Here is a 24,084-nt window from a genome sequence, read left to right as displayed (position 1 = left end):
ATACGCTAGAGTTGATTGCGCACAGGTGTTCTGAGATCAACGCGTTACACGCTGATGTTGAGACGAACGCAGTATATTACTCAGCCAGGTCTTAAGTCTCCGATTGTCTTTAGTCATTAATTTGGATTAATGTTGTCTTATTTAGATAGGTAGTTTTCTTTGTGTTAGTTAGTTAAAGGGAGAATTCGCCCTCAATTGTACTTTTGTTTTGATATTCAGCGTAGTTTATTTAAAGCGTCGTATACGCTGAAGATCTCGGTTTTGTTTCTACATTTTTCTTTGTTAGTTAGTTTAGAGGTTTGGGGTAGTAGTAGTGGGGGTTTGGTTTTGATTATTTTATTGATTTGGGCGATTCTCTTGTTTATTATTTGTGTTTAAATGTTTATTGGTTCTTTTGGAACATATTACATTTAATTTAATAAATCATGTAAGCTTCACTACATTCTTGTTTATGGTTGTTTTTCCTGCCTGCACCTCCACAGTCACATCTTGCATAAATGTTGCGTCATCATCCCGTTTACATCTTATAAGCACGTAACAGGTTGCATGAGTGTGTGTGGCATGGGGAGCTTACACATCTGGAAAGGCACCATCAATGCTGAAAGATATATCCAAGTTCTAGAACAACATATGCTCCTATACAGATGTCATCTCTTACGGAGAAGAGCTTGCATTTTCCAACATGACAATGCCAGACCACATACTGCATCAATAACAACATCATGGCTGCGTAGAAGAAGTATCCGGCACTGAAATGGCCAGCCTGCACTCCAGATCTTTCACCCGTAGAAAACATTTGGTGAATCATAAAGTGAATGGTGAATCATTTGGTGAATCATTGCCTGTTGCATCACTTGTATGCGCATACGTTATATTGAGGGGCAGCAATTTCACGATGCTTCGCTGCTGCCACTTTGATAAACGATAAATCTTTTAACTAGGTTTGGACTGTTTTCAAGTGCAAAGCTGAACTTTTATCCTACACACTAGTGTAATACTAAATACTATACTATACATTTACTGCTTTTGTCTGCCATCTCCTAGCTCTGTCATTCGAGTCAAATATGTGTTATTTGTAACGATAAAATGAGGAGTGTGTGTATTTACCGAACTCTGTTTATTTTAAAGCTCCACTGTGTGATATTCTCCCCCATCTAGCGGTGAAAAGGTATATGACCATCCAGTGAATAATAGTTTCTGCTCCTCTTAATTTCGATTTCCTTTCAACTACTACGGTGGCCGATTTAGTCATGGCTTCCAGTTCCACCTCTTCGGTGAGTGTTGCTTCAACTCAAGTGATGAGGTAATTTTTGAAAACTATTATAATTTGCAGTTATTTAATTTGCCAAATGATCTATGATCAAATTAAATGAATAATAGTTTTATGTTTTCGTTATTTTTAACCAGTTCATTGCTAACATCAGCTATCAGGTTCCCAGACGAATAGAAGCTAATCTTAGTAAAGTAACTTTTATCAGTGCTATCATTATTCTGTATATTGTACAACACCACTAGCATAAGGCAAACAAATTATAATGCAATTAAAATATTAATCTCATGTTATCTGTCATAGAACACGGATTTATGTTATAAGGTAAACAATACTTTTTCATCATTGACGCGAGGAAAACTATCCTAGACGTCGTTCTAGTGTTATGCACAGCACACCATGATATAATTAGCCAAGCAACAATAAAACTTCCAATATACACAAATAGGCTGAATTAATATTACCTGTCGAGAAGAAAGCAGGCAACGTCGGCGTTATTTTTAAAATCGTTGCTCCTCATGAGCTCTTTCCATCTTGGAAAGGCCACTCCAATATTTACTTTTGTCTTGTTGATTTGCCTGTCGCGTTGCCGTCTTAATTCTCTTTTCCGCTTCCTTGGCGACTCTGATACATATCCCGCAATGTTACTAGGTCCCCGACCCGGGTCGAATTCGGTAATCAATTCCGGGACGTAGTTGCTTTCACACAGAAGGCAACCCGGCAATGTTCCGGGAATATTGCGGGTCCGACGTGCAGTGTGAAAGGGGCTTAAGAGTGATCCTCCATCATCATATAGCAGTCTTAAGCAATCCCCCTCTTCACATTCGACACAGTGCCATCGAGTGTAAAAACGCGAAAAGCGAAGCTTGAATTTACGGGTATGTCCCTCTTTGGCAAATGTACTTTCAAGATGGAGGAGCAACATGGCGACCGCCATCCAAACCCTCAACATGTATGTATTTTCATTATAAAATTACGAGAATACATTATTACTTGAAAGAAGTAAATATACATTAATGAGCACATACATTTTTGAAAGAACTAAGTGATTTTAGCTAAGAATTAACTAAAAAAGTTACACAGTGCAGCTTTAAGATTGTACATGCAACGGTAAAGCAGTGCCTCTAATCAGCCTTTATGGCCGTGTTTTTTCTCAGGTATGTGTTTTTTCTCAGGTTTGTGTCTTGTTCTGTGTATGAATTGTTTAGCTGAAATAAGAGTTAGCGATTACCACACGTGCTTGGCTCTCGCACGTGCTGAGTATATCTGCGCCATTTTAGATATTTGCGTTTTTCCCTTTATCTATATAATTTATACAAAATCTGTAAAATATTGGTGACTTGATTTTATAGTTTATTTACATTAATGTGATGTGATGAGAATTGAGAAGAAAAAATACTGTTTCGTATTCTATTTTCTTTAATGTATGTTTTATTAAGAATTTTGTCCACTATATGTTCACGACTTAGAAACAATGTATAGTATAGTGGTCTTGATCTAACTAATTTAAGTTGCTGTGGTAACCTTGTATCGCTTACGAACGCGTCACTGTTTCGCTCGTGTGGAGATAACGGAGTGCAGCGTCAAACGGCGTCACGTGACTCTGTTAAAAGTGAAAGTAAAATGATACTACCGACATTTTGCTGAAGCTCGCTGCTGACGGAAGGCATTTTACCTCCTCGGTCTTGTGTGATTCCCAGTAAGTGTAACGTTTAATAAATCTGTATTTGTTTATGCCTAACAAATATATGTTGCACTGGAAATGTGTAAGCTACATTAAATTTACATGAATATGCGTTATGCTCAGCTTTAGAGGTCTCGGTAAGACATTATATATTAAGGCATTATACTCAATAACATTACCGGAGCTTGATCCTGGATATGTTTGGCGAGGGTTAAGTGAACGTTTTTGCTCAAAATCGCCATGTTGATGTTTTGGAGCATACGAATATCCTGCCTTCAGGCGAATGCGAATTCACATCAGATAGTGAATGCTGACACAGCTGTGTGTTATCAGATCTGCTCAACAGTCAATCTGACACAACTGAAAAAAAGCTAATTATACTGCTCTATCGTTTCAACATCAGCCTCCTTTTGAAGATCTTTCTTTTAATTTCACTTCCCTAAAGCACCTGACAAAATAAATAATTTATAATAAATCATATAAATAATGACAGCAATTAAATTCATGCATACATACACATCAATTTATTTTATTATTATTATTATTTTTTTGTAGATTGAACTCTCGTTTTCTTGGTGAAATTGTGTTTAAACAAGAGAAAAGAGACCTTGACATGGCGTATCAGGTAAATATGTTCCACCCCATTCTTTTTTAATTGTAGTAAATAATTTATGAGCCTTTAAATTGACTGTAGGCAACTTTTTTCTGGTTTTATGTATTTCAGAGGTTTCAGAGCCCAGTGCTGATGCGAGATGGAGAGGATGAAGATCTTCATCTGCTGTTGATTGGGAAAACCGGATCCGGGAAAAGCGCCACAGGAAACGTCATCTTCAATGGTCCAGTGTTTGAGTCCCAAAAGAGCTCTTCATCAGTGACGAAGACCTGTAAAGCACACACTGATGTTGTCAATAACAGGAGCGTGACAGTGATCGATACTCCAGACTTCAGATTCTCCACTCACACTGACTTTGATTCAGACTCGGAGCTGAAGAGAGCTCTGCGTTTATGTTCACCAGGAGCTCATGTCATCCTGCTCATTCTGCCTTTAAGCACTTTCACTGAACACGAGAAGAGTTTCATTGATTGGTTTGAGCAGAAGTTTGGAGCAGAAGCTCTCAGATTTACTCTAGTCCTCTTTACTCACGCAGATCAGAGACACATGAGAACACTAGGAGAAATGATCAGGGCAAATCCTCAATTATCTGACTTTATTAACCGATGTGGTCAGAGATATCATGAGTTTAACATTAAAGCTCCAGCAAACAGAGGGCAGGTGACTGAACTCATGGAGAAGATTGACAGACTGGTGACTGAGAACAGAAACTCCCGTTACACACTAGAGAAGATGCAGGAGACTGAGTGGAGGAGAGAGGAGGAAGAGAGAGCAGAGAGGGAGAGGAAAGAGAGAGAACATCAGATGAGATTAGACAAAATCAGAAGAGAGACTGAGATACGAGTGAGGATGGAATATGATGAGGAGAAACGGAACAAAGCTGGGAAGAGGGAGAAAGATCTGTTCTTTAAGCAGATAAAGCTGAAATATGTCTGTGTATTGATGGCTTTTGCTGTAGCGACAGGAGGTGTTTCGGTGTGGAAGGAAGACTCTTCACATGGATGGATGTTCACTAAGGGTTTCTTTACTGCAGGATCAGCAGCAACTGCAGGAGTTTTCACTGGGAATCTCTGGAGATTGATGTTGAAGAGTCAGTTGATCCGTTCATCTTCTCATGAGCTTCCCATCGATGTTAAACAGGCTGTGATGAAAGCAGCAGGTGTTGTGTGTGGTTTATCAGCCGGTGCAGCGATTAGTCACTTTCTAGGAGGAAATGGACTTTCGGTTACAGCATTAGCAGGATTAGCTGGAGCTGCTGGAGTTGTTGCAGGATTACAGTGATGGTGTTAATGGTTAAACCCTAACCTAACCCTAACTCATGATGAAACACTTCATTTTAGTTTCAAATGTTGCAATGACTTATCTTTTCAGATTTTTTGCAACTTCCACATGAAAAAAAAACAACAACAAAAAACAGGCAGAATTGCAAAATTCAGATTTCTGCTATAGACAAATCAATTTATCATGCCATTAAAAATACATCTATGAATTACATTTGATTTTTGTATGTTTTATTCCTAATAAACTGTTGAAATTTCACTTTTTTGAATCTTTGTTTCTGTGATTTAGGATATGAGAGGGAGATCTCACAGAAAATGTGTTTTTCTGAACTGTAGAATAAGAAAGTCCATTGTGAAAATTATCTCTCCCGATGAGCATCTTAAACTGAAGCGAGACTGATGTAAATATATGAGATAACTTCTCAAAGATCCTGTTTTCGGCCGTTAAAAAAACTGGAAAAAAAAATATCACTATTAAACTGAATTCTGTCAGTCAGTCTTTGTCAGTCATTTGTAGCGAATTAGCTCAGAGGGGAAATATGAATAATTATTCATAACTCATTATGATTTTTCATTAGGATTAATTATGAATATTTGAATTGGTTAAATAGATCAACATGATGTACCTACATTAACATTACAATCAATCAACCAATCAATCAATCAGATAATAATATGAACATTCAGTATTGATTATTAATTAATTCTAAGAAAATGATATTTTTTAATGGCCACAGAAACATTATTCATTCTTTGTATTTACATAAGAGTTTAGCATTTAAGTGACAGTTTGTTTGCAGCGGGGTGTCAGAACCAAACATATATTGGGCACAAACTTTAATAACTAAATCACAGACAAGATTAAACAGACATACAACATACGTGTACAAAACATACACTCAGCTAAAGGATTATTAGGAACACACACTAATACTGTGTCTGACCCCTTTCACCTTCAGAATTGCCTTAATTCTCCGTGGCATTGATTCAACAAGGTGCTGAAAGCATTCTTTAGAAATGTTGGCCCATATTGATAGGATCGCATTTTACAGTTGATGGAGATTTGTGGGATGAACATCCAGGGCACGAAGCTCCCGTTCCACCACATCCCAAAGATGCTCTATTGGGTTGAGATCTGGTGACTGTGGCGGCCATTTTAGTTCAGTCAACTCATTGTCATGTTCAAGAAACCAATTTGAAATCATTCAAGCTTTGTGACATGGTGCATTATCCTGCTGGAAGTAGCCATCAGAGGATGGGTACATGGTGGTCATAAAGGGATGGACATGGTCCGAAACAATGCTCAGGTAGGCCGTGGCATTTAAACCATGCCCAATTGGCACTAAGGGGCCTAAAGTGTGCCAAGAAAACATCCCCCACACCATTACACCACCACCACCAGCCTGCACTGTGGTAACAAGGCATGATGGATCCAATGTTCTCATTCTGTTTATGCCAAATTCTGACTCTACCATCTGAATGTCTCAACAGAAATCGAGACTCATCAGACCAGGCAACATTTTTCCAGTCTTCAACTGTCCAATTTTGGTGAGCTTGTGCAAATTATAGCCTCTTTTTCCTATTTGTAGTGGAGATGAGTGGTACCCGGTGGGGTCTTCTGCTGTTGTAGCCCATCTGCCTCAAGGTTTTGCGTGTTGTGGCTTCACAAATGCTTTTCTGCATACCTCGGTTCTAACGAGTGGTTATTTCAGTCAAAGTTGCTCTTCTATCAGCTTGAATCAGTCGGCCCATTCTCCTTTGACCTCGAGATTCAACAAGGCATTTTCTCCCACAGGACTGCCGCATACTGGATGTTTTTCCCTTTTCACACCATTCTTTGTAAACCCTAGAAATGGTTGTGTGTGAAAATCCCAGTAACCGAGCAGATTGTGAAATACTCAGACCGGCCCGTCTGGCACCAACAACCATGCCATGTTCAAAATGGCTTAAATCACCTTTCTTTCCCATTCTGACATTCAGTTTGGAGTTCAGGAGATTGTCTTGACCAGGACCCCACCCCTAAATGCATTGAAGCAACTGCCATGTGATTGGTTGATTAGATAATTGTATTAAAGGACAACTCCGGTGAGAAATGAACCTAGGGGTAATTAACAGATGGTTACAGAGTAGATCGTTCTCTGGGATGCGTTTTCATGGAAATCGAATGTAAAGAGTTTAATCTTTAAAAACAGATTAGCTTATAACACTAGTCTATGGGGCACACAGTAGTGAAATTAAATCGCTAGTTAATACCACTAACAAGGCTCAAAATAGCCTCACACTAACACAGTAGCATAATGAGGGTCCCAACATGCAAACCGAAGCATTGAGAACTTTGTAAGAGTACAAACAGTTTAATAAAAAGACACTTTAAAAACATAGTGCCTTACGCGTTCACGGACAGGCGCCATCTTGGAAAACAGTCTCGACTCATCGAGCCACGAGCGCTCAACTAAGTGATGAACTGTGACTTGGAATCTCATATGGTCCGTTGTGTCCGGAAGAAAACACTGAACACAACAGAGAAAATAAATAAATAAAACTAAAAATGTCCATGTTATTACATATCACAAACTTAATTCCTATCGACCAGCTCACTTAGAACAGCGCTCGTGGATCGATTAGTCGAGACTGTTTTCCAAGATGGTGCCTGTCCGCGAACGCGTAAGGCACTATGTTTATAAATTATCTTCTTATTAAACTGTTTGTACTCTTACAAAGTTCTCAATGCTTCGGTTTGCATGGAGGGACCCTCATTATGCTACTGTGTTAGTGTGAGGCTATTTTGAGCCTTGTTAGTGGTATTAACTAGCGATTTAATTTTACCACCCTGTGTCTACTCTGTGCCCCATAGACTAGCGTTATAAGCTAATCTGTTTTTAAAGATAAAACTCTTTACATTCGATTTTCATTAAAACGCATCCCAGAGAACGATCTACTCGGTAACCATCTGTTAATTACCCCTAGGGTCATTTCTCACCGGAGTTGTCCTTTAATGAGAAATTGAACTGGTGTTCCTAATAATCCTTTAGGTGAGTGTATATTGGTGCAGAGCCTGTGCTGCTTTGCACCAGTACCTTGAATTTGATGTGAGCAGCTATTGGCAGCCAATGCAAGCTGATGCTTGAAGTGCACTTTCTTCGGCTCATTGAAGACCACCCTCGTCGCTGTATTCTGGATAAGTTGCAAGGGTTTAATTGTGCATGTCAGAAGGCCCACTAGAAGAGCATTATAATGCTTGGAAGAGCCAGGATTTTTTTTAAATATAACTAAGAAGAATATAATGCAATGTCATCCACCTAAGATGACCTGATGACCTAACTATCCCTCTAACGTCAGGATGTAGGGTAGGGTTAGGGGGTAAGGATACAAGTGTGGCATAAGTTTATTAAAAAATAAAACCCATCCAAAGATAATCAACTCAGGAAACAGGAATGCAACAGCTTTCCAACAATGACTGACAAAGACTGATGGACACAATTCAGTTTAATAGTGATATTTTAGACTTTCTTTTTTTTTTTTTTTAACCCCTGAAATTAAACAGGATCCCTGAGAAGTTATTTCATATGAGTCATGTGTGCAATTTACATCAGTCTCGCTTCAGTTTAAGATGCCCATCCAGAGAGATCATTTTCATAATGGGCTTTCTTATTGTACAGTTCAGAAAAACACATTCCCTGTGAGATCTCCCTCTCTGATCAAGCAAGTGTTCTGAATCACAGAAATTAAGATTCAACAAAGTGACATTTCAACAGTTATGCATTTATTAGGAATAAAACATACAAAAATGAAATGTAAATTATGGATGTATTTTAATGCCATGAGAAATTGATTTGTCTATAGCAGAAATCTGATTTCTGTCTGGGGTTTTTTTTCATATGGAAGCTGCAAAAAATCTAAAGAGATAAGAGTCATTGATTGCAACATTTGAAACTAAAATGAAGTGTTTCATCATGAGTTAGGGTTAGGTTAGGGTTTAACCATTAACACCATCACTGTAATCCTGCAACAACTCCAGCAGCTCCAGCTAATCCTGCTAATGCTGTAACAGGAAGTCCATTTCCTCCTAGAAAGTGACTAATCGCTGCACCGGCTGATAAACCACACACAACACCTGCTGCTTTCATCACAGCCTGTTTAACATCGATGGGAAGCTCATGAGAAGATGAACGGATCAACTGACTCTTCAATATCAATCTCCAGAGATTCCCAGTGAAAACTCCTGCAGTTGCTGCTGACCCTGCAGTAAAGAAACCCTTAGTGAACATCCATCCATGTGAAGAGTCTTCCTTCCACACCGAAACACCTCCTGTCGCTACAGCAAAAGCCATCAATACACAGACATATTTCAGCTTTATCTGCTTAAAGAACAGATCTTTCTCCCTCTTCCCAGCTTTGTCTCGTTTCTCCTCCTCATATTCTCTCCTCACTCGTTCCTCCGTCTCTCTTCTGATTTTGTCTAATCTCATCTGATGTTCTCTCTCTTTCCTCTCCCTCTCTGCTCTCTCTTCCTCCTCTCTCCTCCACTCAGTCTCCTGCATCTTCTCTAGTGTGTAACGGGAGTTTCTGTTCTCAGTCACCAGTCTGTCGATCTTCTCCATGAGTTCAGTCACCTGCCCTCTGTTTGCTGGAGCTTTAATGTTAAACTCATGATATCTCTGACCACACCGGTTAATAAAGTCAGATAATTGAGGATTTGCCCTGATCATTTCTCCTAGTGTTCTCATGTGTCTCTGATCTGCGTGAGTAAAGAGGACTAGAGTAAATCTGAGAGCTTCTGCTCCAAACTTCTGCTCAAACCAATCAATGAAACTCTTCTCGTGTTCAGTGAAAGTGCTTAAAGGCAGAATGAGCAGGATGACATGAGCTCCTGGTGAACATAAACGCAGAGCTCTCTTCAGCTCCGAGTCTGAATCAAAGTCAGTGTGAGTGGAGAATCTGAAGTCTGGAGTATCGATCACTGTCACGCTCCTGTTATTGACAACATCAGTGTGTGCTTTACAGGTCTTCGTCACTGATGAAGAGCTCTTTTGGGACTCAAACACTGGACCATTGAAGATGACGTTTCCTGTGGCGCTTTTCCCGGATCCGGTTTTACCAATCAACAGCAGATGAAGATCTTCATCCTCTCCATCTCCCATCAACTCTTGGTTCTGTAACCTCTAAAATGCATAAAGCAAAACAGCATGCAGTCAATTAAAAGACTCATAAATTATTGTATGCTACAATTACAAAAGAATGGAGTGGAAGAGAGAGATGTCAACATATTTACCTGATACGCCATGTCAACGTCTCTTGGAAGAAAATGACAGTTCAATCTACAAAAAAAGAAAAAAAGTGATATGTAGGGCTATGCATGAATTAAATGTATATAAATTATTTATTTGATGTATTATTTATTTTATTTATTACAAATGATTTATTTTTTTAAGTGCTTTAGGGAAGTGAAATTCAAAGAAAGAAAGAAAGAAAGAAAGAAAGAAAGAAAGAAAGATCTTCAAAAGGAGGCTGACGTTAAACTGATGAGCAGATCTGATAACACACAACTGTGTCTGCATTCACTATTATTCGTTTGCTCCAAAGCACCAACATGGCGATTGTGAGCGCTTGGGAGAGACAAAGACGTTCATTTAACCCTCGCCGAACATTTCCAGTCTCAAGCTCCGTTAATGTTATGTCTTACCGAGACCTCTGAGCTGAGCATAGCTCATGTTCATGTAAATTTAATCTAGCCATTTCCAGTGCAACATATTTGTTAGACATAAACAAATACAGATTTATTAAACGTTACACTTACGGGAGAGCGAGGAGGTAAAATGCCTTCCGTCAGCAGTGAGCTTCAGCAAAATGTCGGTAATATAATTTTACTTTCACTTTTAACAGAGTCACGTGACGCTGTTTGTCGCCGCACTCCGTTATCTCCACAAGAGCGACAAGGTTACCAAGGCAACTCAAATTAGTTCAAGTATCCACAACTTTCCTGCAAGTCTTAGTTGGCGTCGCCATGACACTCGATACTTCCGGTTGACGGTATCTCAGTTCCGGTTTAGCACATTATGCTGCGTTCACACCAGACACGAGTGACGCGAATAAATAGTGCTATTCGCGCGAAGTTGGACGCGTAAACATTTTGAATCCATTCGCTTCATTCACTACACAACAGACGCGAATTTGCGTCATGGGAGGGGCTTCTGCCAGGCAGCGGCAGTCGTCAGAAGGACGAGCCGAGTTAAGGCTGCTCTCGCTGGGGTTAATGAGTGCTGAGCGTCGCTGAGCTCTGGGTCTCACACCTCCAAAACCTTGCTTCCATAAACCATGCAACATAAACGGACTCGTTTGACATGTTGCCTACGCACTCCATTCAATGCCCAACGAGCTTCAAATAAACTCAAGAATTGTGATGTAGAAGTAATATTTTAATATTTGTAATTGTTGAAATGTTGTTCATGTCAGACATTGTCAGTAGACTTTGTTTTAATCAACATGAAAATAGATGCATGAACTTCAATGAATTTAAATGCATTGTAATAAAAATTTACATTTCATTGCTGTAAATGTAATTTTAGATATTAGTTTAACCTATTTTATACTGCAGTAAAACTATGATTTTTTGCAAGGGGTATTTTTTATTGTTTTCAATAATTTACAGATTTAATGTGTAGCAAGACCGCTCTAACAGCCTAACGTTACTATCCAAATAGAGACATGCACTCCGGCGGGACCCAGCACAACCGAGTGCGGCGCGGGATCATATTTGATGGGTGAATGCGGATGCGGGTGAACAATATAAATAACTAGAAACAAATAAACCTTTATTTATAATAAAATAAAATCAATTTACTGGCGCATGGACGGAAGGTAACTCTCGCGTGGATCATAGGAACAGCCAAGCCTACACACAGTGGCAAAATGTCTGCGCCGCATAACTCAGGTGAACCGCTTAGTGCTACAGATATTAGTAAGTTCTTGTAAGATAGTCAGATCCATGCGACCATCTGGGACGTGATCATTTTGCCTGAAGCGTTGCTGTAAAAGTCTACTCCTGAGTCCTGATAATACAACCAAGCGTTTAGCTGAGAGCATAGAATAATGCCTGGTTCAGATTACAAGATATTTTTGTCTGTTACGATAGTTACTGTGTCAGATTACACGATTTTTACTCCTAAAATCTTGTCGTGTCCTGGACTAGAAACGTGTCAGACTACTCGTTGCTACTCGACCAATCATCGCTTGTTGTCACGACGTGCGTGATGTCATCGACTTTCAGAAACAAGAGCGTAAACAAACGGTGTCCGGAGCAGCGTGTTTTGGCTGTTTTATGTTTAGAAAAGCACAAAAAGAAAAAAGAAAACCCAACAAAGGACATGTTCCTGGCTTGCTGGAAGAGGACATAATGGGCTGTCAATCCTCCAAAGAGAACTTGAGGTAAAATATTGTTCTTTTTATATTAAATATTGAGTTATTAGCCAGTAGTAAAAGCTTGCCACCACAACGTATTTGTAAAACATCTTTTAAGCTTACATTCCAGTAACGTTACTCACCGGGTTCCTGAAGGGCTTCCGCTATCGTTCGTCAGCATTTTTCTTATTTGATTGTGGTAGTCCGTTGATGACACATCGTACAGGCAGGAATATTATTGCCACAACTCCACGAACCTTTCCTCCATTTTATAATTCCACCTAAAGTTAGCCGCTCCGTCATCTCTCATGCGTGTCGCCGCGTTTGAAAGCTGTGTACGAAAACTGTCTGTGCTCCGGTTGGTCAGCGTCACACATGACAGAACCCGTCAGGAAGGACTGCAAAAAAAATTAAACATGCTAGTCTTTCTGTCATGACGTTGTGAACTATCGCAGACACGGATTCGGTTGTCGTATACTATGACACACTATACGAGATGAAACGATCGATTCTTGCGTCCCGACGTCCATTATCGTTTACGAATCCCTACGACACCTTACGTCAAACAGATCGTGCCAAATTCGGGCTAATATCGTGTAGTCTGGATACAATTTGGATACATGCTTCTTGCAGGCTATCATTTTTAATAAATCTTTCACGGCGTGATAGCGTTACTTTTTTTGTTGGTTGTGAAACGTAGGCGGAAGTTCACGGACCAGACATAGATGGTGGCGATTCTTCCTCCCGGTGAAAAAGACGTACTATATTTTTTCTATAGTTAAAAAAACTATAGTTTTTTCTTTTAAGGCAATCGGTCTGCAGGCAGATTTTTCTGTAGTAATGTAATTAACACCAAGTGTGACCAGTTATCTCATATTCATACAGTTGATAAATGTTTACAGGTAAAAATAAAAGTTCACATATAATTAGTAATGGCCAGATTAAACAGTGTACATCTGTTTCTATATATCAAAAGGCCAATATCTTGATAATGTTATTGTTACCCAAAGCGTGAAAACCTAAATGGATCCTCATTGATGTCTTCAGATGCAACAGCAGAGCTAGTTATGATCACTGAATAATCTTTGCTGTATCTGAGTTCATCTGTCCAGAAACTAAATTAATTATGTTAGATCATGCCAGATATATCAGATCCAGCTCAGATGCCAGATCATGTCAGAAGAGCCCATTAACAGCAAGTGTTTCCTGGTACCCTAACACTGGTATTGTCACGGTATATCATGTTTGGCCTGATTTTGACTAATCTTTGAGTTTGACTTGAACTTTGAGTTTGACTTGAACTTTGAGTTTGACTTGGACTTTGAGTTTGACTTGAACTTTGAGTTTGACTTGAACTTTGAGTTTGACTTGAACTTTGAGTTTGACTTGAACTTTGAGTTTGACTTGAACTTTGAGTTTGACTTGGACTTTGAGTTTGACTTGAACTTTGAGTTTGACTTGGACTTTGAGTTGGTTTTTTTTCCACTGTTTTCTCTTCTGTTATGTAAGACTTGGTTTTACTGCTTAAACAAAAGCTGAAATCAAACACCCTGCAATAAAACAATACAACTCACTAATCTGGAATGAAGAACTGCATGAAGAAGTGTTTAGGACACCACCACACCCAAACTTCTCAGAACAGTCAGATCATACCGGGTCCCGTAATGAATACATTTTAAAAAAGTATGATATACTAAGAAAAATCACTGATCTAAATTAAATCACGATTAATCTTATTATCAGCTTTTAGGTTAAAACATACATTTCAAGTCACATGAATTTGGAGTCACATTAAGCGTGGAGCTAAGTAAAATTAGAACTAAATTCTAATAAATTAAGTGCACTTCACAGAAATGCTGAAAGGACATACACACATTATACCTTCGCTCACATGGGATGGCGGGTAGGCCTAAATCTACACTGTGGGATATTTTCCCTCCTCTAGCGGTGAAAAGATATATGACCATCCAATGAATATTAGTTTATTTTCCTCTCAATTCAGATTTCGTTTTAACTCCTATGGTGGCCGATTTAGTCCAAGATTAAAGGACAACTCCGGTGAGAAATGAACCTAGGGGTAATTAACGGATGGTTACAGAGTAGATCGTTCTCTGGGATGCGTTTTCTTGAAAATCGAATGTAAAGAGTTTTATCTCTAAAAACAGATTCGCTTATAACGCTAGTCTATGGGGCACAGGGTAGACACAGGGTGGTAAAATTAAATCGCTAGTTAATACCACTAACAAGGCTCAAAATAGCCTCACACTAACACGGTAGCATAATAAGGGGCCCTACATGCAAACCGAAGCATTGAGAACTTTGTAAGAGTACAAACAGTTTAATAAGAAGATACGTTGTAAACATAGTGCCTTACGCGTTCACGGACAGGCACCGTCTCGAAAAACAGTCTCGACTCATCGATCTACGAGCGCTGTTCTAAGTGAGCTGGTCGATAGGAATTAAGTTTGTGAAATGTAATAACATGGACATTTTTTTATTTATTTTTTTATCTTCTCTGTTGTGTTCAGTGTTTTCTTCCGGAAACAACGGACCATATGAGATTCCAAGTCACAGTTCATCACTTAGCAGAGCTCTCGTCGCTCGATGAGTCGAGACTGTTTTCCAAGATGGCGCCTGTCCGTGAACGCGTAATGCACTATGTCTATAAACTGTCTTCTTATTAAACTGTTTGTACTCTTACAAAGTTCTCAATGCTTCGGTTTCCATGTTGGGACCCTCATTATGCTGCCGTGTTAGTGTGAGGCTATTTTGAGCCTTGTTAGTGGTATTAATTAGCGATTTAATTTCACTACTGTGTGCCCCATAGACAAGTGTTATAAGCTAATCTGTTTTTAAAGATTAAACTCTTTACATTCGAGTTCCATGAAAATGCATCCCAGAGAACGATCTACTCTGTAACCATCTGTTAATTACCCCTAGGTTCATTTCTCACCGGAGTTGTCCTTTAACATGTCTTCCAGTTCGACCTCATCCATGAGTGCTCCTTCAAGTGTTGAGGTTACTTAAGAAAACTATTTTAATTTGCAGTTATTTCATTTGTCAGTTAGCATGTAGGTTATGGCATCTATGTAAAATGAATAATAGTTTGACATTTGCGTTTTTTTTTTAACCATTTCATTGCTAACATCAGCTATCAGGTTCCAAGTTTGACTTGAACTTTGAGTTTGACTTGAACTTTGAGTTTGACTTGAACTTTGAGTTTGACTTGGACTTTGAGTTGGGTTTTTTTCCCACTGTTTTCTCTTCTGTTATGTAAGACTTGGTTTTACTGCTTAAACAAAAACTGAAATCAAACACCCTGCAATAAAACAATACAACTCACTAATCTGGAATGAAGAACTGCATGAAGAAGTGTTTAGGACACCACCACACCCAAACTTCTCAGAACAGTCAGATCATACCGGGTCCCGTAATGAATACATTTTAAAAAAGTATGATATACTAAGAAAAATCACTGATCTAAATTAAATCACGATTAATCTTATTATCAGCTTTTAGGTTAAAACAAACATTTCAAGTCACATGAATTTGGAGTCACATTAAGCGTGGAGCTAAGTAAAATTAGAACTAAATTCTAATAAATTAAGTGCACTTCACAGAAATGCTGAAAGGACATACACACATTATACCTTCGCTCACATGGGATGGCGGGTAGGCCTAAATCTACACTGTGGGATATTTTCCCTCCTCTAGCGGTGAAAAGATATATGACCATCCAATGAATATTAGTTTATTTTCCTCTCAATTCAGATTTCGTTTTAACTCCTACGGTGGCCGATTTAGTCCAAGATTAACATGTCTTCCAGTTCGACCTCATCCATGAGTGCTCCTTCAAGTGTTGAGGTTACTTAAGAAAACTATTTTAATTTGCAGTTATTTCATTTGTCAGTTAGCATGTAGGTTATGGCATCTATGTAAAATGAATAATAGTTTTACATTTGCGTTTTTTTTTTTTTTTTTTTTACCATTTCATTGCTAACATCAGCTATCAGGTTCCCAGACGAATGCAAGCTAATCTTAGTAAAGTAACTTTTATCAGTGCTATCGTTATTCTGTATATTGTACGACATCACTAGATTTTCATATAGCAGTCTTAAGCAATCCCCCTCTTTACATTCGACAAGGTGACATCGAGTGTTAAAACGGCGAAGCTTGAATTTATGGGTATGTCCCTCTTTGGCTGATGTACTTTCAAGATGGAGGGGCAACATGGTGACCGGCATTCGAACCCCTCACCCGTATGTGTTTTCAATGGCATATTATAAACTTACGAGAATACTTTATTACTTAAAATAAGTAAATATACATTAATAAGTAAAAATACATTTATATATTTTAAGCGTGGTCTTAAAACCCACCTCTTTAGCCGAGCTTTTAATTGACTTATTTCTTAAATTTTCTGTTTTATTTATTTTATTTTATTCATTTACTTATTTATTTATTGTTGCTGATTGTTTTTAATTCTGTAGCACTTTGAGATTTTGTTAATATAAAGTGCATTATAAATAAAATGTATTATTATTATTATTATTATATTTTTGAAAGAACTAAGTGTTTTTAGCTAAGAATTAACTAAACAAGTTTCACAGTGTAGCTTTATAGTTTCCTTTGTTAGATTTTGTTACCATGGTTATTCATTGCTTCATTAATTAACCACACCTGTTTCTCATTGCATTTATTCGTTTGCATTGGTATTTATTGAGCCGGATTTCTGAGAGTCTTGGTTCACTCTTTTGCTGATTGTTTAGTTTGTATTTTTATTTTTGGGATCTCTGACTTGTGTTTCATATTGAGGATTTGAATAAATTGATTATATCCTGCTTTTTAACTTGCTGTATACCCAAAAAGTATCTACCAGCCAAGAAGCTGACTGAGTAATGCCAGAAAAGAGCAGAAGGAGGACACAAAGTGATGATAGTAAAAAAGAGGAAGTTTATTGAATAATTTTAGTTGTGTATGTTTCAATGGTCATACTTTGTGTGATCGGTACAAATCCTAACCCACAAGTGACTGATCAGTGAATGAAATGAGTATATAAATTGTTTAAATGAATATTATTAATGATTATATGATCAAATAGAATAATAAATGATAAATGAGTATAAATGATGAAATAAATGAAGAATAAATGCATATAAAGGAAAGTAAAACAACACATTTGAGAATCCTTATATCCTAAAGCCAGTTTTAATATAACAAGCAAAGGGAATGGAAATGTACTGCTATGGCCATTACAAAGATGACTCAGGCATCACTTTTGCAGTTCAGTTATTATTTTTATGATTATAATTATCTTTAAAATTACAATATCAGCAAAATGCTCGCTCTTTCTAATAGCACAAATCAAGCTCAAACATAAAAACAGATATAACAAATGAATGTACAGATTAGTTAAACAAGCAGAATTTTTAAGAAATAATATAGAGGAAAACATCAAGAAGGAGAAACAGAGATCTATCTCTGTAAAAGACTCTTACTAAATGTGTAATATGGACCAGACCCTGCAGACACCTCTCAAATAAAACACACACAATGATTTTCAGAAAAGCTGATCAGTTACAATCAGCTAATTTGGTATCAAAAAAAGAAAAGAAATTATAATAATATTTAAAATAATAATAATAATGTCTAAAGAGCAGTTACAACAAACTATAGAGAAAACTAAGTAAACTAAATTTCTGATTTGGAATATGTTTTCATGTATCTATAAAATCATTTATTAAACAAGCTCTGATGAAAGACCAGTGACCGCTCAACTGGTTTTTTCACCAGCCCTAACTCCAACAACAGCTCCACCAACAGCTCCAGTAACAGCTCCGAGACCAGCTCCAATACCAGCTCCGATAAGAGTCCCACTAGCAACAGCTCCACTAGCAGCAGCTCCACCGGCCGTTGCACCAACACAAGCTGAAAAAGTAGCTCCAGCAACAGAACCTGTAACAGTAGCTCCTCCACCACTAACAGCTGTTACAACAGCTCCAACACCAGCTCCAACACCAGCTCCAACACCAGTTAAAACCAATGCTCCAACAGTTATTCCGCCAACAACAAAAGCCGCCATTTGAAAATAACTCTTGTACTGGGAAATAAAATTTAAAAATCCATCCTGGCTCGTTTCTTTTCTTGGTAATTCAGCTTCAATCTTTGCTCTGACTGCAGTCTCTATCTCCTGTTCCTCTCTCTTATTCTCATCTTGTTTTCTCTGCTCTTCCTCTCTCTTGATCCTCTCTTCTTCTCTCTGTCTCTGCTCTTCTTCCTCTCGTCTGAACCTCAGAGCATCTTCGTACATCTGATTACTGTAGTGTCCTCCTCCATTCTGCTCTATCATTGTGTCAATCTTCTGCAGTAGATCATTCACCTGCTCTCTGTTATTCGGATCTTTGTTGTTGAAGACATGATATCTGCCTCCACACTGATCAACTAGATCTTTTAATTTACTGTTCTTATCAACGAGATCCTCTATGGTCTCATCTTCTAGCTGATCTCCATTAGTGAAGAGAATGATGGAGTATTTTAGCACTTCCTGACCAAACAAGAACTCAATGATCTGAGGAATCTGCTGCTCCTGTTCAGTGAATCTGTCAATTACTCTGAGAACAATGAGAAAAGCGTGCGGACCAGGACTGGATATATAAACACTTCTTGCTACTTCAGTGATTAAGTCTTCAGTTTTGATAGACGTATCAAAGAATCCAGGAGTATCAACTACAGACACAGATCTGTCTAAAACAGTGGCACATTCCTTTGAACATTCACTCGTTACTGAATTCTGACTCCTCACAGATTTAAACCTTTTCTGTCCCAGTATTGTGTTTCCAGTTGCACTCTTCCCAACTCCACTTTTACCCAGAAGAACAATCCGTCTGGATAAACGTTTGTCAACAGGGATATCCTGGATGTTGATTCGAATCCTTTGCTGTGGTTTTTTTGGTACTGCAAAAAACAAAACAACAACAATCAAACAATCACTTAGTTTATCCTGGAAGCCACTTTTCCACTGAAATGTTCTGGTGTGGCTTCCTGGCCCATAGTTAAGCTGCAAATATAATTTAATTTAAACTGGCCAACAACATAAGGAGATGGAGAAATGTAAAAGGGGTTGAGACATATGAACCTAATGAAAAGGCAAGAATATTGTGTTAAATTTATATGACTATATTTTACAGTTAACATACGTGAATACCAATTATACAAATTTTCTTGTCCTGGAAGGTTTTCCTTTACTGGTACTATAATCTTCCTTAGTGTAGTTCAAATAAACTTACGATTCTCTAAGTTCCTCATGAAAACTTTAGATATCAGAGAATTCACTTGATCTCCAGGTTCGTTGGTCTTGTTGTTGAAGTAGTGGGATCTGCCCTCATATTTCTGAATAAGTCTTTTCAATGCTCCAGACTCTTCAATGAGTCGCTTTGTGCTCTTATTTTCATCTTTGAGTCGATCTTCTCCAGTGAAGAGAATCCAGACATTCTGCATGCGTTTTTCTTTCAGCAGCTTCTCAATCTTCTCCACAAATTCTTGATCTTCTTCAGTGAATCTGTCACACTGGAGGACCATGAGAAATGCACAAAGGCCCGATTCACATTTCTTCAGGAGCTCTTCATATTTCCCGAGGTCTTCCTCGCTCTCTGCACCAGAAAATCCCGGTGTGTCATAAACGGTGATCGGTAATTTACAAAAATCACTGACTTCACAAGGAAAATCTTGAGTGGCTGACATGGAGCTTTTCTCTAAGGGGAAAGCTTCTCGTCCCAGTATTGTGTTTCCTGAAGCACTTTTCCCGACTCCAGGTTTTCCCAGCAAGACCAAATTCAGACGCAGATTTGACATCATTTTAGTCATGTCCATTTTTATTCAGTAGCCTAGAAATATATAAAATGAACTTGGTGTAAAATAAATAATACATAAAAATTATACTGCAGGCTTGACAGTAAACAGTAAAATACAGTTACAGTAAAATTTCAATATCAAATCTGTAAAATGAAAGTTTAGATTTGACGTGATTAGCATCTTTATACAATGTGCAAATATGTGATTTATTGCTGGTCCTTGCTGTTATTTTTCATTAGATGTGAGAGTCTATAGTTTCACAGTTATTTGTTAGTTATTAGATTATTAGTTATCACATTTACACTGAGCCTACAGTACACACATCATGTTTTGCTTTTTTACAAATCATTTAAAATTAGGATTAAAGTATGGGCGAAAAAGTAACTGAAAAAAGTCCCATAGACTTTGCATTGCGACAAACTTTGAGAATCATAACTCAGAGCGAGGATTTAATAAAAACGTGGGTTAAAAAAATGTTTTGGGTTACTCAAGTTCCCTGAAAAAGTGGGATGCTGCACTCGATTCTAGTGGTTTAGTGTATACTTAAGCGGTTTTGTATTTAAGTGTATATTTAAGCGGCACATGTCGCTTAAAGGGTTACTTCACCGCTTTTTCATATTAAACTATGTTATTCCCTTAACTTAAACGAGTTGATACACACCTCTCTCGTCTCAGTGTGTGCTCTTAATCTCTCTGACGTGCAGTGACGATCTGATAGCATTTAGCTTAGCCCACTAAGCCCAGTTCATTCACTATGGTACCAAACAGAGATCAAGTTAGAAGTACCAAACACCTCCACGTTTCCCCTATTTAAATACAGTTACACGAATAGTTGAACGATCAAGTATGGTGACAAAATAAAACGTGGTACTTCTCTAATCGGATTAAAAAGGAGAACTATAATGTATGGCGGAATAGCACTTCTGAGAGTACTTCGGCTCGGCGCAGTAAAAAGTCCCGGCCGAAACATCTTTCCTCACACCTCCCCCTCACTCTCTCATTTCTGTCAATAGGGAGATGTGAGGGAAGATGTTTTGGCCAGGACTTTTTACTGCGCCGAGCCGAAGTACTCTCAGAAGTGCTATTCCGCCATACATTATAGTTCTCCTTTTTAATCCGATTAGAAACGTGCCACGTTTTATTTTGTCACCATACTTGATCGTTCAACTATTCGTGTAACTGTATTTAAATAGGGGAAAGATGGAGGTGTTTGGTACTTCTAACTTGATCTCTGTTTGGTTCCATAGTGAATGAACTGGGCTTAGGGAGCTAAGCTAAATGCTATCAGATCGTCACCGCGCGTCAGAGAGATTAAGAGCACGCACTGAGACAAGAGAGGTGTGTATCAACTCGTTTAAGTTAAGGGAATAACATAGTTTAATATGAAAAGGCAGTGAAGTCTCCCTTTAAATTATACAATTCAATACAATTATACAATTATACAAATACAATTCAAGCAACCCGCTCCCGAATTGCCGCTAATTCAAAACCGAAACTAAAATGACGACCTGTCATTCACTGCGTGTGCGGACTGGGGCGCGTTTTCAGTTCATGCATATGGAAGCTTAACTTTCTTAGGAATTCAAGTTTCCATATGCCTGAACCTAAAACGCGCCAGTGCGCACACGCAGTGAATGAAAGGTCGTCATTAATGCGCTCTGTGCGGCCGTGTAATTTTAGTTTCGGTTTTGAATTAGCGCCAATTCAGATGCGGGTTGCTTGAATTGTGGGTCCATTAGCCTATTAATGAAAAACACAACTAGAACAGTAAAATGACAAACTCCCTTAAATAGGCGCCTTTACATTTCGCTTTGAAGCCAAATCCTCCGCGATCATCTCAGTCAGCTTACCGTGATGAATAAAATTGGACTCCTGCTGCGTTTGTACTGACACTCGTTGGGCACTCACTAAGCACACACGTTCAGTTTTGATTTGTACTGTCTGTTCTCTAACTAAACTAAATTATTTTATTACTATAAAAAAAAATCTGCCATGGTGTGCAGGTGATGTACCCGGTGTTGAGTCTGAACACCAGTAACACTGGCAACACCGACTATCGTAGCAAGCCATACAGCTCTGAAAAAGATTCATTGACTTCTCAATATTAAGTGGTCTCTTCATTTTTTCTAGAACTGTATATGCTTGCATACACTTCTTGCTCTCTATACCTGCTTCCTTACACCCTATATTTGTTTAAATCTGTTTAAATAAGTTTACGTATGTATATTGAATAATACGCTAAATACACATTTATACACTTAAATATTGACTGATCTGTAGCCTAATTTTTTATTTTAATATATAATATTTAATGTTTTATTGTATTTATTTCTATGTAATTTTATTATATTTATTTATGTTTCATGTATTTAGTTTCATTTTTTTAAGCTCACTTGCACTCTTGTTTAAATATTTTTTCATATGTATGTTAAATAACCCTAGTAACCCTAAAATGTACATAAACCCCACCCCTGGCAGGAAGAGTTACAGTAGTGGTGTTGCGATGCTATCGAAACATTGTAATTTTAACCCCGATAGCAGTCCTCTTTGTTCTGCATTCGGACACAGGATGTGGGAACAATGATTAAAAATAATTTTCAATGAAGTTCATGAACATTATAATCCAAATATAGCTCTCTGTGCTGCACATTTTACAGAGGACCGCTTCCTCAAAAGGCAAATGTAATGCCAGATTTGCTCTTTTTTTGCCCTCAAAGATGGAGCAGTTCCCAATTTAAAAGCAGAAGCGGTTGTTTATGCTTCTAGTCATTTCTGAATTATATATATATTTTTAAACGAACAATGTCTTAAAGCTGATATGTGACAAAGTGTACAGCAAGCAAGCTAAATAGCAAGTTTTTATAAGCTGTCACCCCAAAAAACAAGCAGTTGGAGACCAAAGTGGATACATGCAATAAGACGTGAAGCTTCAGCAGGAAAAAATGGGTCAATTTGGGGATCCTGACCCTCAGTATGCCTACACGTGCAGTAAACATTCAGTCAAATATCCAAATGTCAGTTTTATTTCCTGTCGCTGATTATGTTTTCCTCCAATGAGTGTAATTCTCAGTGTAATATAACATGTCATGCTCTGTTTCAATTGCCTGTATCCACTTAGGTCTCCTTAATGGCTCATTTTTTGGGTCGACAGCTTATAAAAACTTAGTTCTGGGGTTTTTAGCGTGTTTGCTCAACACCCAAGTTGTCACATATCAGCTTTTAGACATTGTTCGTTTATATTATTATTATTCAGAAATGTCAAGAAGCATAAACCACAACTTCTGCTTTTAAATTGGGAACTGCTCCATCTTTGAGGGCAAAAAAAAGCAAATCTGGCATTAAATTTGCCTTTTGAGAAAACGGTCCCCTGTAAAATGTGCAGCACAGAGAGCTATATTTTGATTCTTTTAGTTAAATGTCAGAAATTACAAGGAGGCTGCTTCACACAATCGGCAACAAAGGCAATGGAGATGCTTTGAAACCCCCCCCCCTCCCCCCCGTGTGGGCGTGGTTTTCAGATTATGACGCGTAAATTCTTTTTGTCTGAAATTCTTTCGTGAGTACTCCTCAGTTTACATATTTGCACGGCTATAAACGGGTATGTACTTTATATAATTTTGTGTGTGTTTTGGCTTCAAGGAGGAAACGCTAGTGAAGAGAACTATGAATACACTTCTTAAAAACCCAGTTCGCCTCAGTCGCACAGTCACTGTTGATGTTAAATGAACTTTTTCACCACTATGACAAAAAGAGTTGTTAACCTTACCTGTCCGAAAGTGCACGTCGAGATACAAGTGAAAACGCGAGCCTTGGACTTCAAAGAGATGGTCTGTAATTATTGCTTTCGATTTCAAATTTTAAGAGGTTAATGATGCTGAAAGGCGGAGCAAAGATAGAGTGATAACCTCAGACTATCCGAGGCTGTAACTCCCTCAGACCACGCTTACATGTCTCTATGAAAAACATCAACAGATCCGAAGTGTTTCTG

At 38.2% G+C, this 24,084-nt stretch overlaps 3 protein-coding genes across 3 annotated transcripts; 1 reads left to right on the top strand and 2 right to left on the bottom strand.

The window, feature by feature from the left end:
• Positions 1-2,882: 2,882 nt before the first annotated feature.
• On the top strand, positions 2,883-5,106 carry LOC137039966 (GTPase IMAP family member 9-like). Its single transcript, XM_067415337.1, has 3 exons — positions 2,883-2,969; positions 3,510-3,579; positions 3,679-5,106. The coding sequence occupies exons 2-3, from the start codon at positions 3,568-3,570 to the stop codon at positions 4,846-4,848; spliced, it is 1,182 nt and encodes a 393-aa protein (XP_067271438.1). The 5' UTR covers positions 2,883-2,969; positions 3,510-3,567; the 3' UTR covers positions 4,849-5,106.
• Positions 5,107-8,639: 3,533 nt separating this feature from the next.
• LOC137039967 (GTPase IMAP family member 9-like) lies at positions 8,640-11,197 on the bottom strand. The gene is made up of 3 exons (XM_067415338.1): positions 10,645-11,197; positions 10,120-10,165; positions 8,640-10,009 (listed from the first exon to the last, which is right to left on the bottom strand). Exons 2-3 carry the CDS (start codon positions 10,129-10,131, stop codon positions 8,840-8,842), a joined length of 1,182 nt encoding a protein of 393 aa, XP_067271439.1. The 5' UTR covers positions 10,132-10,165; positions 10,645-11,197; the 3' UTR covers positions 8,640-8,839.
• A 5,992-nt stretch (positions 11,198-17,189) lies between these two features.
• LOC137039961 (GTPase IMAP family member 8-like) lies at positions 17,190-24,081 on the bottom strand. The gene is made up of 3 exons (XM_067415328.1): positions 23,863-24,081; positions 19,532-20,128; positions 17,190-19,199 (listed from the first exon to the last, which is right to left on the bottom strand). The coding sequence occupies exons 2-3, from the start codon at positions 20,112-20,114 to the stop codon at positions 18,019-18,021; spliced, it is 1,764 nt and encodes a 587-aa protein (XP_067271429.1). The 5' UTR covers positions 20,115-20,128; positions 23,863-24,081; the 3' UTR covers positions 17,190-18,018.
• Positions 24,082-24,084: the final 3 nt, after the last annotated feature.

The sequence above is a fragment of the Pseudorasbora parva genome, chromosome 14 (genome assembly GCF_024679245.1).
Source record: "Pseudorasbora parva isolate DD20220531a chromosome 14, ASM2467924v1, whole genome shotgun sequence".
In the NCBI taxonomy this organism is placed as follows: Eukaryota; Metazoa; Chordata; class Actinopteri; order Cypriniformes; family Gobionidae; genus Pseudorasbora; species Pseudorasbora parva.
Note: the sequence above shows the minus strand (reverse complement) of the source record. Positions and strands in the feature narration are given on the sequence as shown.

Bases quoted from the DNA above. Each gene is read 5' to 3' on its own strand.
- LOC137039961 (XM_067415328.1), bottom strand. From the start codon at position 20,114: ATGGACATGACTAAAATGATGTCAAATCTGCGTCTGAATTTGGTCTTG. The intron at 19,200-19,531 runs GTAAGTTTATTT...TGTTTTTTGCAG, and splicing joins CATGAGGAACTTAGAGAATC to TACCAAAAAAACCACAGCAA.